The following is a 19,916-nucleotide window of genomic DNA, read 5'->3' on the forward strand; positions in this document are numbered from 1 at the left end:
TTAATCTGTAATACTGTATCGCACATATTCGATGCCTTACTTGAAAATGAACGAACCCATTTTTTGAACGATAATTTACAATCATTTTGGGAATTAGTAATTGAAACGTCAACCTAAAATACTCGCTTGGACCAAAGTGAGTGTATTTGTCGCTTGGACACTACCGGACTCGTTCAGGATCAGGATTGATCCGGACTGATCCGGAATCGAATCCGGATACGATCCATCAGTTCGGAATTGATGCGAAGCCGAATCCGGTTATGATCCGGAGTCCGAGTTGATCCATGACTCCGCCTCGGATTACCTATCACTAATAGAGATGAACTACCCTGTGTTCTACAACAGCATGCATGCAGGGAGTGTTTTTACTTACAGTGATTTCTTGTAAAATAGAGAAGCACACGCACACACACCTACAGCTCAATTACTTGTTCCCGGGAAACTGTTTTTTTTTTTATTTTTTTTTTAACTGATTTACTGATTTTCTGGCGACGTGATGTGAATTCTTCTAACACCATTTGCATTCTTTTCCACCTTCCTCTCACACACAAAACGGTAAACGGCTTCTCTTTCTACCCCTTCTCGTCTACCACACGTCGTGTCCTATCCCTTTTCTAGCGACACGTTTACAGAAGAGGACTGTTTTCTTAAGCATATACACGTTTGTTTTTGTTGTTAATAATGCGTTAATGATGAACATTTATCTAAAACTAGCTGGTATGGAGAGCGCGGGTTGCTTCGATTACATGCTCTCGAGCAGCAGCAGTAGTTAGCGAAGAAAACCCCGATCGAAAAGGTGATGGTAATGGAGTGTGGGGGACTGAACATTTCCCCCATTTGGAGTACGAATGCAGTTTGCTGGTATATGATAAAGAGGAAGAAAAAATAACAGGATAAAACGTTGTTCGTTATAGGGGTTTGTTTTTCAGTAAGGACACTCAAGCGAAGATTTCAAAAATGACGAAGACTTTCATCGACTTCATCGTGAATCTTGTAATTTGTAAAACACTTTTTACTATTTTTACCTACATATAGCTAGCTCTTTTTCCGCGTTGTTCGTCTGTTTCATTCCCATTTGCCTCATGCACACCTATCACCTACCACTGCAACCAACATCGCGTCGCGGTGCCTTTTCCTCTTTGCACAGGAGTTCTTCCTCTATTCTGCTATGCAGTCTTATCAAGGATATTTATATTGTTTTTTTTTTGAGGGGGCACTATCTTTTCACATACACACACACACACTCACACACTATGCGAACGATCGATCAAACACGATACAACGATGCCCTTTTCTCGATTTCTATCCGCCCGCGCTTAAGTTAGCATTTCCATTCTAACGATCATCATATTCCAGAGTACAGTAAACATAAACTTTGGTAGAGTGAATGAAAACAGCGCAGGATCGGCGCACTATAGGGCGCCCAGCACCCTCAACGAGACAACATACCATTAACTGATGACTGATCATCAACGCGTTCAAGAGCAGAAGCCCCAGCATATTTGCTGGTTATTGAGGATAGAAACGGGACGCACAGCTGACGGACTATATCTTTTAGTACAAAACAAAGATGCCACAAAAGCAAGCACATCATCATCATACCAGAGCACCATTTAAATCGTCGAGTATTTGGTACACGCTCGCTTACACGATCCACGCAATGTCTAGCTAAATCTTTCAACATGTCGACTGCGCTTCGTCATTAATGCCACGTTTTATCTTTTATAACAAAAAAAACCCTTACCCAGCAAACCAAAATGCAACACACGAGAGAGAAGGCTAAATAGGGCAGCTGCTAATGCGGAATGTGTGTGTGTGTTCGCCATGTCCAGGCCAGGCCAAGTGTTTCCACGCAACCCGCCCCAATGGTGGCCACAATTTAGGACAGAGCAAAAATGCCGTAAGCAACGCGATCTGCAATCTGCAATGACCGTTTTGGAACCATTTTTTTACTCCACAACCCTTCGTTTTTTTGCTTTTCATTGTCACTTTCAAACTATATTTATTACTGTTTTTGTCCCGTTTTTTTTTCTTCTTTTTGTTAGGGCTCGTTTGTTGCAACACAAACGCTTGCGCGCCAGCCTTAACAACATTTGGTTGTGTTGGATGATTTGCTGTGTTTTTATGTATGTACTACTTTGTGTACTTTTTACTCCCTATCATTCGCTTCCCCACAGCTAAACACGATCAAACACGATCAACACACACGATATTTGTTGCTTTTGTTGCAAATTCAACCACTGGTTTTCCACCCATTTTGCAGTGCGAGCTGCCTCTCGCCGCTTCTACTAACGATTTACTTAGCTAATAAATACTTATCTCTAGCTTCTGCCGCTACACTTCCACCGTTTTGCTTTCTTTTTCTAATGCTTTTCTTTGTTCACAAATAATCCTGCAGCACGATTCCTTCTTACAGCAAAATAGGGGAAGGAGCTGCTTCTCCATAATCCTATCTCGTTTAAATGTACCCTAGAGGAAGGAAGAAAAAGGAAATAAAGAAAACAATGTATACCCCTGGTGCAGAGCTGATACATCCGTTCATCGATCGGATCCTTCACGAAGCCTTCCCTACACTTTTCTGGTTAAATCTATCATAAATCGTCCGTTTCCTGCACTATTTAACTAAACGGGTAAGAGAAACTGGGGATTTAGATATAGCGTTGCACCTTTGCTGCATCGTATGCAGCTAGTTCTCCTGGGTTCTAGTTCTTCGCAGCACGTGCAACAGACACGGCCACGATTGGCTCTTATTATATAATGCAGCGGTAGTGTAACATGATGCGCTTTGTTTTTCTTTTACTCTCAGCAGATACAACACCCAATAGTAACAGTGTGTAATGCGTTTTGTTCTTTTTTCGTGTGTTTGTGTGTGTTTAGGTAATGCGTTACGCGTGGGACGCATTCGCAGCTACGTGATGATATACGCGTGCCCCCCTTATCGCCTGCTGGTACCTGCCGTGATGCATGCGCTTCTATAGGTCAGACCAGACCAAAGGTCGGTCGTCGTTGCGTCATCTACACACGGGTTTGTTGTTTTATTGTTTCTTCTTCGGGGAAGCACTGACGCTGTTTGCCGCCACCGTCGCCGTCGTTCCGTTCTTGCTCGGCTGCTTCTTCGGCGTACCACCGTTCGTTAGCACCGGGCGCGAGTTTTCCGAGCTGTCGGAGATTTCCTCGCTCGAGCTGGACCGCACATCGCCCTCCATCTGAGAAAAAGGTTAGGAGATAGATATTAATGTTACTGTTAACCGATGGAAGACGTGGACTGAAGAGATGGCCAACCAACCTGTCCCGATTTGATCGCCTTGACTGCAATCTGCACGATCAAATACGTCCAGCATATGTGCAGCACGAGCAGCAGTATTAGCAGCGTGTTGAAGATGTAGTACGCCGGGAACATGGGCAGTATCTGGGGCGCCTCCACCGACGAGCTGTAGATGATGCGCGGGTACAGCATCAACCGCGTCACGATCCACACGACGGTGAAGATGGCAAAGATGGTGTCGCACACCTTCTGATACTGTGCGTACTTCGTCAGCTTAGCGGACTGTGAAAACAAACGGGCGAGAAAAAAAAGGTTATTAAAAATGAACCACAATATACAGCGGGCCTTCACGGGGGAAACCCCAGTACCTCCAGGAAGATGTCGGCACAATCGTGCACCAGCAGCACGAGCGAGCCGACCCTGTGCAGATTGCACACCCAGCTGAGCGCCATGAGCAGGATCGTGATCATGTGGTGGGCGAACATCTGCCAGAAATCTTTCCGCTTGACGTCGTAGAACTGGGACGCGGTCAGCGACCAGTAGAACGCCATCGAGATCATGTAGTACCACCAGATGTCGTTCGTGACCGATTGGTGCGGGTAGCCGTACCAGCACTGCTTGATGTCCCACAGCCACGGCTTGTCCCACATCACGATGCTGCCGAAGATGAAGCTGTACGTGTAGTAGATGCATCGCCACGACGTTTCGCAAAACTTGACCAGCGTCGTCGGTTTGTCCTGTGCCCGGCGGCGTCTCCACCAGTACTCGATCTGTCGCTCGCTCAAATCCACCTGCTTCATCAATCGCATGGTCTGGGTGGGGCGAAAAAGAAAAAGAAGAAAAGAAAACCCAAATCAAACGTGAGAAGCTATTGAACCTTCGAGCTTTTGAAATCACAACGAAGCCGTACACAGCGTATGCAAAAGCGAGAGTTTGTCCTCCTATTGGAGACGTTTTATCCATCGCTGCTGCTGCAACAACGACAAAAAAGGGTCGGAGAGGACAAAACCAATCGGAAGTCAACAACAACAAAAACCCCAAAACAGTACCGCCGCCCGGCGTGGTAGTTGGAATTTTGTGTTGGCATTTCGATTTACTGGCAAGGGATTCCGTTGCTGGAATAATAAACAGTAGGAGGAAGCAGCAGCCGTTTGGTGCTGCGTAAGGAAACCATAAACAGTGAAAGCTAAAGGGAAACGTTGGTAGTGTATGGCCCGCCCGCCAGGTGTGCTGCCCACTGCCTAACCGGGTTGTGATCATTCGATCATCAGCAGCATGATTAACAAGGGGAAGCAAATCCACGTATACAAACGACAATTTGGTGTATAAAGTGAACACAATAACAACCATCCTTTTATATAAATTTCAAATTTGGAATGGTGCAATGGATAAACTGGGCAAAATCACTAGACCCAATAAATACAAATGCGATCCTTTCACACGAAAGCTTGAGAATTGTTTTGCAAATCAAGACATTAATCAACATACATATCTTTTTCTCTTTTTCACCTTTAATTTGGTGTATAAAGTGAACACAACAACAACCATCCTTTTATATAATTTTCAAATTTGGAATGGTGCAATGGATAGACTGGGCAAAACCACTAGACCCACTAAATACAAATGCGATCCTTTCACACGAACGCTTGAGAATTGTTTTGCAAATCAAGACATTAATCAACATACATATCTTTTTCTCTTTTTCTCTCCCTGATCTGTTTATCATTCCCTCATGCGCGACTTTCTAACACTCTGTTAATTGTTTCGTTCTACTCGGTGCCACCAGCACCAGAGGGGTCTGTTCCACTACCGGTGGACGGTGGACAAGAATCGCGTCATGCTCCAGAAATGTAGCACATTCCGCCATCGCACCTTCCCGCTCTGCTAGGTTTTGCTGGACTGAATTCCGTGTTTACGATCACGTCTACAAAAACAGATACGCACGCAGACAACACAAGCACATCCCTCCCTCCCTCCCTCTCATCAACTAGAATCCGATGCGCGCTTACAGGAGCGTGTGCAGAGGTCAACAAGAGCTGATGATATGTAGAATGTGAACATTATCGCCACTCGTGCATAAATATCGGGCAGGGAGGGGAGGTGTTGCTCTTTTGCTGCCCAGCATTTGTTTCGCTTTGTTTGTAGTTTTGGTTGAGAGCGTTATGAAATGCTTTATTGATGGGAGTATTTTTGGCGCTTCGAATTATACCGGCTTCACTCGCACGCTGCAGCAAAACGGTTGCGAAAGAAAGTATTCCAAATTTTCTTTGCTGGTAGCAGCGCGTGCTTCGTATTTCGAGCAAGAGACTACTTTAGGGTATTGCCTATGCCTTGGGGCAGCAGCAGGTAGCAGCAGTGCCAAAGCAATTTGTTGAGGACAGTTTCAACGTGAAAGCGGCGGTGGTGGCTGGGGGAGAATGGGTAATAAAGATTTTCATTAATTTCAACCGTTTGCCGCTGTATTTTGCGCACGTTGGAGTGTGGTTCAGTTTGGAATGTTTTTTTGTGATAAAACTTCCAGGCAGGTGAAAGCACACATTCACCATACCATCCAACGGACCAAAAACAAAAAAAAAATCAATACAATTTTTGCTACGTCAAATAGAAAACAAAATTCCCACAAAAGACCCTAGCAAGCGTTTGGGAGAGGAAACCAAAAAATAACCTGTCCACCAACTGAGGTCATTTGGATGGTCGAGCCCTAAATTTAACCGTCATTAGCAGTATTTATTGATGAGATACTGACGTGTGCGACGGTCCTACTAACCCTTCTGGTGCCCTCTGACGGTTGGCGATTGTTGGCTGAGGAGAAATCAAGTGAAAGTAGTAATACTGTCGGGAACTGGCCCTTTCCATGGGCAGGCATGATAATTTCATTAGCAAGCGCTATTGGACCATTTCACGACTGTTGTTCTTGGAGCGCGTAGCAAGGTCTCTTGTATGTAGGAGATAAAAAAAATATCATCAAATATGTATTATTCTGGATTTATCTCGGTTCATTCACAATTCGCGTCCATGAGAGTTGTGGTAGATATTTTGTTTTCAATGTTAGTTCTTTGTCGCTCTGGGATATCTACGAAAGAGAAATATTTGTAACTCTTTAGCTTATAACCCATACGAATCAACATAGAATTCCGTCAGTGCATCATTTCTGATCGAGCCTCATTGAATGCGACATGATACAGCAACACCATCAAACTAGTGGTGTGCTTTCTGGAGCGCACCCACGACTCAGATTCGACTTTGGCAATTGTTAGTCCGATTCTGACTCCGGAAAATCAAAGTCCACTAGTTCCACCCTGAGTTAGGGTCATTCATAATTGTCCGGAGTCGTCCGGAGTCGGCTGGAATCGAAGACGTGCAAATGTCAGAGTCGGAGTCGACCGGAAGCATTTAATTTCATGGTTTTTCCGGAAAGACACTCCGGAAGACTACATGCGATACCAGATTATTCCGGATGATTCCAGATGACTCAGGACGACTCCGGAAGACCACGAACAATTCTAGATGGCTCCAGATGATTCTGGACGACTACGAATGCCTCTGCACGACTGCTGACGACTCCGGACGATGCCAGATGACTTCGGAAGACTCCGGATGATTCCGACTCCGGACGACAATGGGCGATTCCGAACGACTCCGGATAATGGTAGACGGATCTACCTTCCAGAGTCGGTCCCGAAACTTTCGGAATCGGATCGGAGTCGTCTCCGTATTTTTGCCCACTTTACCCATCCCTACCCTCAAACGAGTATCGTTTCACCCAAACAAGCAGGGAGCGCGTGCCAGTAAGACCCCGTCCGTCTGCTTACATAATCCTCTAGGGGCCGTAATCACTTCGTGTGTTCTAGCATACAATAAACAAAAAAAACCCCATCATGCCATCATGAGCGTAGTAGATCGCGCGATCACGACGACAACCTCCGGTGCAGTTTTCGCGCAATTTACACGAGATGTTGTTCTCCACTGCCACAGTGGTGGTGTGGTAGAGAGTGTGAGTTGTGACGAGGAGAAGTGTTCGAGAGCACTCGTTAATTTCATTGTCGCAATAAAAATAAAAACAAACGAGAGAAAGATATATCCGGGCAAGATAGTGATACTGGAACTTGCCCGTTCGTACGGCAGCTTTAATGTGCGCGGAGGATATATCGGGGCGGTACTGTGCGCTTCCACAAACAATCCGTGTCACCTATTCTACACGAAGTTTAAAGTGTGCGGGAAGGGTGATACGAGACCACTATCCGCGCTATAAACCACAGAGAAACAACACACAGACACACACCTCCAAACACCTTCTCTTTTCCATCTATTGGCACATTCACTCGGTCGCGAGATTGTGTGTTTCGTTCCATCATGAGACCGAGAGGCATAAGGGAGCGGAGCCAGACATACAGAGACCACAGATTAAATATTCTATCGACGTAAATTCCACGTCTTCCGCCGCCGTCGTTTAGCGTCGTAAGCGTCAGTGATATCGTTATGACGACGGTGGCCAATAAGTTGCTCCCGGAATGGCAGTGCTGTGCAGTGGAGGTTGGTGGCTGGACATGGCGCAGCGGACAACAGTGGAAAGGGGTTCTGTTTGATTTGGAGACGACAGGTTCCCCCCTTTGTGTTGTTTCCTTTAGTCTATACTTCCACACAACCTTATACGCTGCTGTATGCAGAACAGAAGAATTGTTTCGTCGCAAGTGCAGTTTCCCCCGTGTCTCGCACCATGTAGGATTTTTATTCCAAATGTTTATGCCAACAAGCAGCTGATGGGGCAGCTATTTTGAAAACAAAAAAATGTGCGTTCACAATGAGTTTTGCCTCTTGCTTTTTTTGATTTACTTTACACTCCCCTTCCGCGAAATAGGACCAAAGGAATCCAATCTACAAGCTGCTTTATTCATATTCATATGCGCACACCAACACCAAGATTATGTTTAGCTTGGTTGTTAAGAACTTCCAATTTAGAACACTTGCAATTGCAATCAATTATTCATCCTCCACACTAGCCACGATTGGTGTGCATACATTTACATCAATTGCAGAGGATACGCCAAGTATAATACTACTCTAGCCGTAATTCGTATTCTTTTTCTTGTGTCTACAGAGCATGCCGAAATGGGCTAACTATTTCAAATTGCACGCAACACTTTAGAAACAAAAAAGGGCGAATACCTTCGGATTGGTGAGCGCAACACAAGCGAGGAAATTTGGTGTATCATGTGGTTGCAGCTAGTTGATCAATAAGACCCTATACACGGAGCAGTGTTAAGGTTTCGGGACAAGCCGAAACGACGCCAGTAGCGATGTTCTAAGGCTTCCCAACACCCAAAAACCACATCGAGAGAGTTGTGGTCCGCTTTCGTGTGGCAAACCGTTTGTAATTGTAATAAAAAAAAGTAAAACATATTTCGGTGTACGTTTTCCTAAAATCGCGTTTTGCCGAAAAGAAGCTAGCATTAAATCTACTGTTGCCGTGTCCATTCGCACCATGTTTCGTGCCAACAAAGAAAAGGACACCGCTGGCGTCATTAGGATACGCGCTGTCGTTTCGATCCAACGATAAGCGGGGGACTGACTGGCACCACAGACGGTGTGACCGAAAACACCGAGCCAAGTTCTGAACAGGCTTTTTGCGTGATTAACTGGACTACCTCTTATCGATCTACAGTGCTGGCTGGTCCGTAGCTGGGGGGGGGGGGGGACTCTGCAGCGTACTGTTATCCATGCGACGACACATTAACGCTATTGTACAGGGGAAACTAACTACTACAACGGGGTAACATTAAAATCACAACGAAATAAAGCACCTTTTCCAAGCCCGTGTTTCTGTTGTGCGACTGCATTTTTTGTAGCAAACGGTACAGATTGTGCTAGCAAGTTGCATTATGACCTCGCGCTCAACACTGAAAATGGGTTTGTGTTTGTGTTTTGCATCCCCCCTTTCGTGACGAAGTGTAATTACTGTTGCATTTACTTCTCTTTTTGTATGTTCAAAGGGTTTTAATCGATCGTTAGGAAACTAAAACCCCCAACAACGTCCAGTCGCTTCAGTTCCGTTTATCGCACCGCCATCAAGGTACCACCCACCACCACCAGACTCTTTATCAATCAACAATCCAACACTAGCCACGTGGGTGGCACCATCAGTATAGGGGGAGGTGTGGATGGGAGCTGAATACCGAATCGTCGACACTTCGTGGTGTTCTTTTCCCTCCCTCTTCACCTCTCCTAAACTCTTTTGTGTTTATGGGACACATCCGGACATCCGGAGCAATTTCTTGCTCAAAATCTTTAATCTCCCTCTCTCTCTATCTCCCGCTCACTGCCTGCCTGTAAATACTGTTTACAAGCCGGTTCAAGCGCGATTCTACAACAGCGCCGGAAATGAGCAGATAGCAGAAGCGATGGAACGGTGCAATGAAGCAGCTTATCACTTCCGGTCGAACAATGTGCTACAGAAATTGATTCATTCGATTCGGCACTCGGAAGGCACACGAGGCGCGAGCATGAGTCAAACCCGACACACACACACACACACAAACCTTGAAGTGAAATGTAATCGAACACATACACACACCACCACCACCACCATCATGGTTGTTTTCAGTTCAGAACATGTCCGTTTGGCTTTTCTTAACCTTAACCGTTCTGTTTCGTTTTGGGGTTTGGCACATTGCGCGGTGTAGTTATGCTTAATTCATGTGCCCCGCGCGTATAAACGCCGTAGGTCGCCGTCATTTTGCCAAAAAAAGCGTTGTTGTTCGATGTTAGGGCAGAGTGTTGTGGTCACCACACACTCCTGTGCTTGGCAAAAGCACACATGGCATTGGGTATGGGCATGGGTATGGAACAATGAATATTCATTACGCTTGAGAAATGCTTTCCGCTTTACGAAATGTGTGCAAACATCAAGGGTGTAACCTATACATTGCCGTCGCAACATTGTGGGCCATCCGCTGCTGCTACATGGCCATCTTTACACACACACACACAGCTGCAATCGAGAGACCCTCAATGATCCTTACCGTTTTGTGGCTTAGCCGGGCGTTGACATTGTATGCCGCCTCCAGTACTTTGTTTGGTTTCGGTGGCTTTGGTCCTGTGCTCTTGATACCGAGCGCCTTACCGACCGGTGCAATCCAATATCTACAAAGATACAACACATAGGAAACGATTTAGCTTAGGGATGTGTGAATATATTTTATTTAAACATTTCTCATACATGTTGGTATAAAATCGTGAATTAGTTGGTTGTAACGATTGAATCCAAATCATTTGCTTCATACAAGATGCATCATAGTTTTAGGCCCTTATCGGGGTTTCGGGGTTAGAAACATTACCTAATTTTTGATTACAGGGTTTATCAGGGGTTCTCATTTTTGTCCAACACTTCCTCGACTCTTTCCTATTGGAAGTTGGAATGTGTTGGAAATTGGACTCTATGGCACGCCTTTTGGGACAGGTTTCCTGGCATCTCCTATTAGATTTGTCCAACGAGGGTGCTATAGAGTCCAATTCACATTACATTAAGTCCATTTCACGTATGAAAGAGTTAATAAAGTGTCCCACAGCTATGAGAACTCCTGAAAACCCTGTATTATGTCTAAATAGGCAGTACTCTGCCAAAACTATGAACGCCGTTGTACATGTAAGAGGGACAATAATATGCTACCCTTATGGTCAAACCGGCATAAAGCATGGGGAGTACGTACTTTGGCATAAAGGTTAAGACCATTTGATTGATATTGATACAACTTGCTCGGGTGTCTCCATGTGGGGAATAATGGTAGGGCCAACGCATTCGGCTCCTCGTGCTGATACGGTATGATTCAGTCACAACAATCACGTACGGGAAGAAGTTTCTCAAAAAAAACCCTCCCCATCCAAACGGTTTTATTACGCCCGATAACGTATCACACTCAGTTTGTATGAAACGCATTGAGTGCGAAACAAGAACAACCTCCTTACCACCAATAAACTTCCCCGAAACGAGAGAGAGAGAGAGAGAGAGAGAGAGAGAGAGAGAGAGAAAGGGAGAGCTAAACAGATCGTCATAGCTGAGGTTTTTTGGTGATTAAAAAAGACAACGCCATCCTACAGGTGGTGCGCCGTGGCCTGGTAACGACAACCCCGAGCCTAAAAAGCGTACGCGCCAGTCGGTTTACGTATCCATCCACAACATTCCTATCGCATGATAATTCTGAGTGCAATGTTTGCAAACGCGTGCACAGCCTACAAAAGAAAGAGAGGCAAAAGCGGATCACATCTGTGCCGCTGGAGGTCGAGCCTTTGCTTTGCGAATGCGTCAAAAACACCCTTCCAGACTGTGCCGAACAGACGCGCGACTCACCAAACGATGTGTTGACGTTGGCCCCCTTTTTTTCCTTGCTAAACCTTTCCTCGACATACCACCTACACACCTTCCCTGCCCTCGCGCTTATCTTTCGGGTGGGCGATTTGGATCGTAAAGAAACGTAAAACCTAATGGGAACACAATATTGTTACTTTTTACCCGAAAAGTGTACCATTTTATGATCAGTAAGCTTGAGTGATGGTGGAAAAGCGATAAGAAAGCGCCATTCGTACGGGGGGTTGGTGTTTGTGTCTTGGAACACTCTTCTTCCTTCGCTATAGGCCACTTCTTCTTCTTTGGCACAACAACCGCTGTCGGTCAAGGCCTGCCTGTACCCACTAGTGAAGTGAGCTTGGCTTTCAGTGACTTATTGTTACCATAGCAGGATAGTCAGTCCTACGTATGGGGGCACGGTCTATTCGGGACTTGAACCCATGACGGGCATGTTGTTAGGTCGTACGAGTTGACGACTGTACCACCAGACCGGCTATAGGCCACTAAAGCGTAGAATAATGCACGATAATGCTGAGCGTGCATTACACATGATGCAACCGAAAACGATGTGCGCAAGTATGGTTGGAATGGAATTAACAATACCTCCTGTATAACAGAGCCGGGTACACACACCCACATACAGATGCTTCTGTACAAATTGTTCTTCGGTGTTCATAAGCGCTTTTATCGCCTGGCTGATAAGATGCGAGTCTCGTTGAAATATGCGCTAAAAGATAATGTGGCGGGCCCGCGAAGGACACTATAGCTATAAGCTGGTATTGTCCCCGTCGTAGTCTGTGAAATAAGTAATATTTGAGCACCAAAAGAGGCGCAATAGCTGTGAATCGTATTAATTGAGATATTTTAAGATGACGGACGAACGATTTTACTTAAACATAGTATAACATCTAAAAAAAATGTAAAGATTGTTTTCGTTTTTGTATCGTTTTATACAAAAAACTGCTTTGCATAATTGATAATACGAAACAGCAAAGAAGCTGCTATTTGAAAGCAAGCGAATAAATATATTCACCGCAAAACGCAGAAACAGAGCAAGTTTGTGTACGTCCGGGCAATGTGTACTTTTTAAATGAGTATACAACGTGTACACACAAACAACAAGCAGCAAACAGTTTGTGTAAATTTTCAAACGCTACCAAAAACCTTTGGGCCTTCGGTGGCGGGTGACTAATGGATTGAAGTACCGTAGCAAAAATGGATTGTCGCTGTAACACTATTGTGTTCTACGTCTCTCCTTAAAGCTGCAAGATAAGATCGATCGAACGATAACCAAAGCCGATAAAAGGGGCAATTTTGGAGAGGCTGACTACTCATGGTGATAAGCATTGTTATAGATTGAATGACTGAATTGAATTGAATTGAAAACGTGATTGATATTAAGCATTTCCCCAAATACAAATGTACTACAAAATCATTCCGACTAGTAGTAGATTTTGGCCATTAACCCTAACCATCTATGACGTCACTAGACAAAACCCCACATACTTGGAACTGGGTTGCATTTGTGACGAAGCACATTTGTGGGGCGCGCTTCAACAACGAACCTTACTCATCGTGACCCAATGGGAGGTGGGGGGGGGGGGGGAGTAAACCTAGCGTTATTGATGACGAATGATAACCTCGTGTGAATCGAGTGACTCACTGAGACACCGATTATGACTATTCAGGAGTGGCCTGTTTATAAACATGCTGAATTAAAGTAACAAATACATACATTTCCAACAATTCGTACAACGACCATCGATCAGCAGACGGTGTTTAATCGTGCGATCAACACTGATACCGTTTTGCTTCCCCTTTTTCCTTCTGCACGTATTTTTCCTCTCCCCATCCCTCCGGCCAATCAAGGTTCAGTTTATGACTGAATGACGATGACACGCGTAACCGTGCACCAGCCAACCTCCTCCTACTCCTCCCACCATCATCCACATATTGCGTAACGTTTCTACCATCAACAATAAACTTCATACACGTTCTGTACGGCCGCCGTCTGACGACATGCGGTCGCCCGGTCGCCTGCTGCTGCTGCTGTACGATCATACACTTGTTGGGAAGCGTTTTGCAAGCGTTTGGCACGACTTTTGAATGATTAGATTACCCATTATCAGGTACATACTAAGACCTCGGCCGGCGATAGAAGCGGACGCGCGCGAAACCAAGTGTATTATGCATGAGATGACGCTAGTAAATGGTATTGGTGGTGGTAAAGACACGCGAAAACCGCTCGATGTTGTCTCGTCGGATGTCTAGTGGGTGGAACGAACAAGGGGTGTTGGGTTGGAAACCCACTGAAGATCGGATTTGCAAAGGAGGTGGTAGTGGTGCTGGTGGTGGTGGTGGTGGTGATAATGAACCGTTGGAGGTCGAAGTCAACGATTCTTATCGCATCGCATGTGGTGATGGATCATGGTTTAAGCGCGTTTTTTTTTGTTTTCCTGTTCGAATTTCGTGTTTCCATGCTCGGCATATGTTTGCTCCGAATTGTTCATTAGTTAGTTTGTGTGTGTGGGTGAGTGTGCCAGCCCACATTGTCGACGCGTCATTTCGAGTACAATCTACAATAAATAATAAAAATAAATAAAATTAAGAGCATTGTTAAGAAAAAGACATTGTGCCCTTCTTACTGGTCCTCATATAGGTCCGAATGAGTTTGTCCCTAATGGTTCAAAGTTCACCATTAAATAATCGTATTATCTGAGAATACCATTATCAATGAGGTCAACCAATTGATCTTTCCAGCTCAGAAAGATTTTAACAGTCGACCGATTCATGCATCCCTTATGCCGCCCGCCCTATCGTCACGCCGGTACGATCGATCCAAGCATGCTGCTGCTGCTGCTTGGTGCATTGTCAGGCAGGGCGAACCGGCATAAACATAAACCATGCACTTCAAAGCAGCCGAGAGAGAGAGAGAGAGGGAACACACACACACAGGCACACTGTGAGCGAGCGAAATGTAGAAATGAGGCCCGGAGAAAGCACAACGGTTTCGAAACGAATGAAGTGGGGAAAAAAAACAAAATTAAACGGAACCAACCCCTTCTCAAACCCCCTTCTTCTGGTGAGTGGACGCGTTTTTTTTCTTCTGTTACTTCATTTCATGCGTAAATTTAGAAGTGTGTGAAAGGTTTATGTTTGTGTTTGCATTTCAACGTCATCCTGCTTCATGTGTAGATTCTCTTCTCGGGGGTAATCGATAGAGTGTGTTGCAATTCCGGGTGCAGCGTTCGCATACACTCTCCCTCTTCTCAAGCATATGCATTCTGACACACTGCAGTCCCGCCGCACGTCTTTGGTGCATTATGGACCATTCTTCGCAGTGCGCTGCTCCCAACGGGAACGGGGGAATGACGCGACGAGAGAGAAAGAGCAACGCGCGTGGGGTTTGCCTCGCAACCCCCCTCTTTCTTTGATTTCTCCCATTTTCGGAAATTATAAGGGCGTAACCGCGTAGCAGGAATGATACGATATAGCTTCCTCCCTCCATCGACCGCAACACTACCGCCGCGTGTAAACATCGATCCGAAATTCGCGCTTCTACAGCGAGGAGGCATCGCAGCAGGCTGACTGAACGCACCATATTTCCACACACACTCGCACACTCGCACACTCGCCCATGCACGCACTCACATACACACATGCATAACGGGACAGACAGAGAAACGGTTTTCATGCGCGATTGAGGTTATGTGTACGGGGTGCGCGCGATCGCCACCAAAACCGCTCCCCTCTCGCACGGGCCTGCTTCCACCGTCCTTCGTGAGCGGTTTTAATTTTTTGCTCTTTCATCCACTCCCTGTACACCGCACCGCCACCTACCGTTCAATAATCCAGCGCAGCACGATAATGACCGCGGCCAGCGGTATCGGGTAGATCAGGTGCCGGTAGTCGGCATGGTTCACGTCCTCTCGCACACCCGGCCGTATGTCTTCCCAGGTGATGTTCGGCGGCAGCCACACTCGCGTCGACCAGAACGTGTCCGATACGGCACGCACAATCTCCATGCTGGTGCTGCTGCTGGTATGGTAACTGCGGCGTCCGGGGTTGAAAGCGCACCCGCGGAAAGAGACAAAAACGGTCGATGTGTGCTGCGGGACACCAACTTTTTCGTCACTCTGTGCACACTGTGGTATACGCCTTTCTTTTCAATACACACCCGGCAGCGGGTGCGCTACTGCTATGCACGGCTACGGTACGGCTACTATGCGCTACACACACACATAGACACACACGCACTATGCTATACCACCATTCGAGACTAGAAACGGAGCTAGTAATAGGTACGGCAGCAGGAAGATTAACACTACCGGGAGTCACACCACTATTTACAGGCTCATCGTTTCATCATTCACACTACTGATTCATGCCGTGTTACACGCCTTCTGCTCGGAACGTACGCCACTAGCGCGGTGGTAACACACTGCAACACGGCTGGTTGCACAGGGTCGATGGAATTTGGAAGTAAAGGAAACACTCTAGCACTAGCAATTGGAGGACACACACGGGTGTAGAGGAAACTCTCTAAAAATTAATTCTGCAGAAAGCAAAATCAATAGGCACAAGTGTCAATCGTACCACCTTCGTCGGCTGACGAAAAAACAATGTTTATTAAGCAGCTGCTACACGTTTGAAGTTAGACAGTTCCCAGGTAGCAGGTCCGAGCTGTTAGCTGTCAAATCGCTAGCACAGTGGGGCGGTTCCACATGCTGGCTCGGATTCCCATATAACATTTGGGATCGGTTGAAAGTTTTCAGTGCAGTTTGAAATATTATCAACGGTTATTGAAAAAAAAAATTGCCAACACGTTTTAGAACAGCACATACAGTCTTTCCCCGAGTTACGCGAATAATGCGTTCGGGAGGCATTTGCGTAATTCTGATTTTCGCGTAAGTCGAATATCACGTTTTTCAGCCAAAATTGACTTTAATTACAATGATTTTTTATTGCATTTAATTTATTTATGTAATTTATAACTTATTTTATGCGATTCGTTTGAAAAATTCGGTTATTTATTTCTTTTTGCTGGTTTAAAAAATTAAAAATTAATTTCCATTTCAAAATTTATTGAGAAAATTGTACTAGTTTGACATTTGAACTGTCATAAATACGAATTCACGTAGCTTGAATTAACGTAACTCGAGTGTCACGTGTACCGGGGAAAGACTGCACATCTAGTTATGATGAAATAAACAGTATTAACTAAATACATTTAAGCAAATAAATCTTAGTAACTTTGAATTTGTTCCAGTAAACGAATCTTGAAATATTTTATTCATTTTAATGAACATTTAAAATATCTGTTACTAAACTACAGTGGGACGCCGTTTATTCAAGTTTTTTTTATCCATACGGACGGCTTTTGCACTATTCCCATCCTAAGTGTCACAAATCCACTAAACGACCGCTTAACGTCTAAACGGGGCACAAGCGGCCTTAAAGGAATCTAAAAAAACTTCGTTTAGCAGATGATAATCGACTAATGATTTTTAAAAATAGCAACAAAAAAAAAAAATGGTTGAATCATCTGGTGGTGGAATAGCTACAAAGTGTAGCTCTCTTCGCTTTGTGAGCTTTCTCCTTTCCTTTGTACTTAAGTACGCTTTCCCAATGAAGTGATGCATGTCTAGAGCCGCAAAAATCCTGTTCAAAAAATCTTGGTCGTCAAATTCTTGGTCACTAAATCCTTGGTGGCCAAATCGAATTGTCGAATTGGTAGCCAAAGCCTTGGTTGCAAAATTCTGGGTCACAGACGCAAATGTAAAACTCATGGTCCCAAAATCCACTGACAAAAATCCACTGGGATCAAAAGAAAAACGACTCGCTGTGATTTCATTAACATCGTAGAATATGGCATTACTGTTCCAGTTGGCAGAAGTTTTTCGGCGAAGCATAGTATGTGGACGAAAGATAAGTTGCGTCTTAAGATTGAAATGATGAAAGCAACGCCATTAACTACTTAAGAGTAGTTAAATAATCATTCAATGTTTATTTTAAAAAAGTTCCAAATTTCAAACATTCACTCTTAACTGCATAAAGTTTCGTACGCAACGAAATACGTGTTCAGAGTAGAAAATAAACATTTAAGGTGGAAGTAAAATTGTATTATTTTAACATGAAAAAGGTAGCTGTTGTCATGTCTTTGTAGGAAACTTGATGTGGTGTTTTTACACTCACGATCTAAAAATAGCTTCACAAATTAGGTTCATAAAATCACACTCAATGGTCCGTTACCTGTTACGGCACAAATTGCTATTCTACTATTTTTTTTACATTACACTTAAGCTTATGCAGCAAAGAAGCACTGATCTGCTCCATATGGCATCATTTACATACAATTGTGTTTGTATAGCTCGTCCAATATTGACGGTGATCATTGAAATTCGCCTCCTGCCTAAATTCACACCACACATCCAACTGTCACAAGCGTGCGTGAAACATCCACACCAAACACGAGAGATAACGCACCAACACCACTACAAAGACGCAAGCTATTTCCTCGCCGCATCATACGCTCTACAGCTCCATTCATGCGTAAAAACGATATTTTTATTTTCCCTCAAGCTGGTAAAAGCTGTTGTCTTTTTTTTTTGGCACTATTCGTTTGCAATACATTGCACGGGCGTTGTTTTTCCGGGCACGTGCCCATGATGTTGTGTGTGCTTTTACAGCACCGCTTCACACGTGTCGTGCCGATTGGATGATACTAGACCGTGGGCCATGTGTGACCGGCCGAAAGCCACACAGCGCTGTTGGATGGTGTTGTTTGGCCCATGGCCACAAGAGTGAGATGTGAGATTCGTGTACGATATTGTACCAGCCAGCCATTCGGATGGGAGCCTTGTATTGAAATGAGTGTTTTAAACCTAACTGCGCTTTGTTTGAGCTTCGCAATGGCTCACATTCCTCGCAGTGCAGCGTCAATAGCAGCTCGTCGTTGAAACGCGTTTCCAGCCATATCAGCCAATAAAAATACAGATGATCTAACGAGTGTCACAGCAGGTGTCAGAGGTTGACCTGTGAGTGTAATTTACACGTTCGCTTTCGTACAACTGCTCGCCGGAGCGCATGTGCACGTGGTCGACATTGCGTCGTTTGCGTAATGGTCCACCCAGGATTGCTATGAAACAAATGTTTTCTGCACCTTAGTAGGCGCATAAACGCTGCGTCGATTTGGTCGATCTTCCAAATGCAATTGCAAATCTTCATTACTCCTGCCTCTCCGTGAGGTTTAGCTTGTTTTCCGCAGCAAATCGTACAATCACGCACATCTCGCCGTATAAAAAAGAGGTTATTTACCCTTACCATCGGTTTATTGTTCCATTGTAAATCAATGCTTATCGTGTCCGTGTACCGTACTGCCAAACCTGCTGGATTAACAATCAATGTTGTGTCAAACTGCATGTCTGAACAAAAAACAAAAAAAAAAAACAAAAAAAAACGGACCATTTAAATGGGTGTAAAGTTAAAAGTTCATACGAGCAAATACAAAACGGCTTTTTAGCCTGTTTCGTATCGCTCCCGGATCGATTTATATTGTACGCCAAAGATATGACATAATCTTTTCATGATTCGGTCGCCCGATAACTAGAATCCCCAGCCCCCCACAGGGGGCGGCTTAAGTCGGGGGAGTAACAATCGGTTGACGTCGACGTGCTTAACCTGTCGATAATGGAGGGCACTTGAAATGTGTTTATAATTGGTGTAGCAAAAACAAAACCAAAAAAGTTTGGAGTTTGGTTTGAAGATATTTGAAGCGTGGCACGTGTCCCTTTTCGATCATTGAATGGAGTAGCTCGAATGCCAAAACATTAGACAAACCAATTCAATCACTTTCACCGATCGCAGTCAGCCTTGAACGAATTGTCGATCGATGGCGTGTTTTTGGTTAGTGCAAATCCGTTTCACATGCGGCGTCGATCGTAACATTTTACGATTTACACGAAAATAATTTATTATAAAATGCAATATAAAACACTTTCTGAAGCAAATGCGTTTCAAACATAGTATAGTAAAAAACCCCAAAAACAAATCAATATAACTTCACTCGGAAACGCAAACGCAAAATCGCTGCTACATGGAACATGTTAATATTTCTTATTTATGTTTAAAATAATCAGCCTAAACCAGGCGGAACACTACCACTATCAGCATGTGGCTCAAAGCATCGAAACAAAAGGCTCAAGGATAGTGCAAAAATTATTTCACCATATTTTTAAAACCGGATTTATACATCGCAGATACGCACTAGCCGATAAAGCAACCGTGTCCACAACCGGTAGCCTTAGCAAA

The 19,916-nt window shown here is 44.6% G+C and overlaps 1 protein-coding gene across 1 annotated transcript; it reads right to left on the bottom strand.

The window, feature by feature from the left end:
* Positions 1-647: 647 nt before the first annotated feature.
* On the bottom strand, positions 648-16,237 carry LOC121591071 (ceramide synthase 6). The gene is made up of 5 exons (XM_041911437.1): positions 15,447-16,237; positions 10,285-10,405; positions 3,634-4,077; positions 3,287-3,547; positions 648-3,206 (listed from the first exon to the last, which is right to left on the bottom strand). The coding sequence occupies exons 1-5, from the start codon at positions 15,629-15,631 to the stop codon at positions 3,036-3,038; spliced, it is 1,182 nt and encodes a 393-aa protein (XP_041767371.1). The 5' UTR covers positions 15,632-16,237; the 3' UTR covers positions 648-3,035.
* Positions 16,238-19,916: the final 3,679 nt, after the last annotated feature.

This window comes from Anopheles merus, chromosome 2R (genome assembly GCF_017562075.2).
Source record: "Anopheles merus strain MAF chromosome 2R, AmerM5.1, whole genome shotgun sequence".
NCBI classification, from domain to species: Eukaryota; Metazoa; Arthropoda; class Insecta; order Diptera; family Culicidae; genus Anopheles; species Anopheles merus.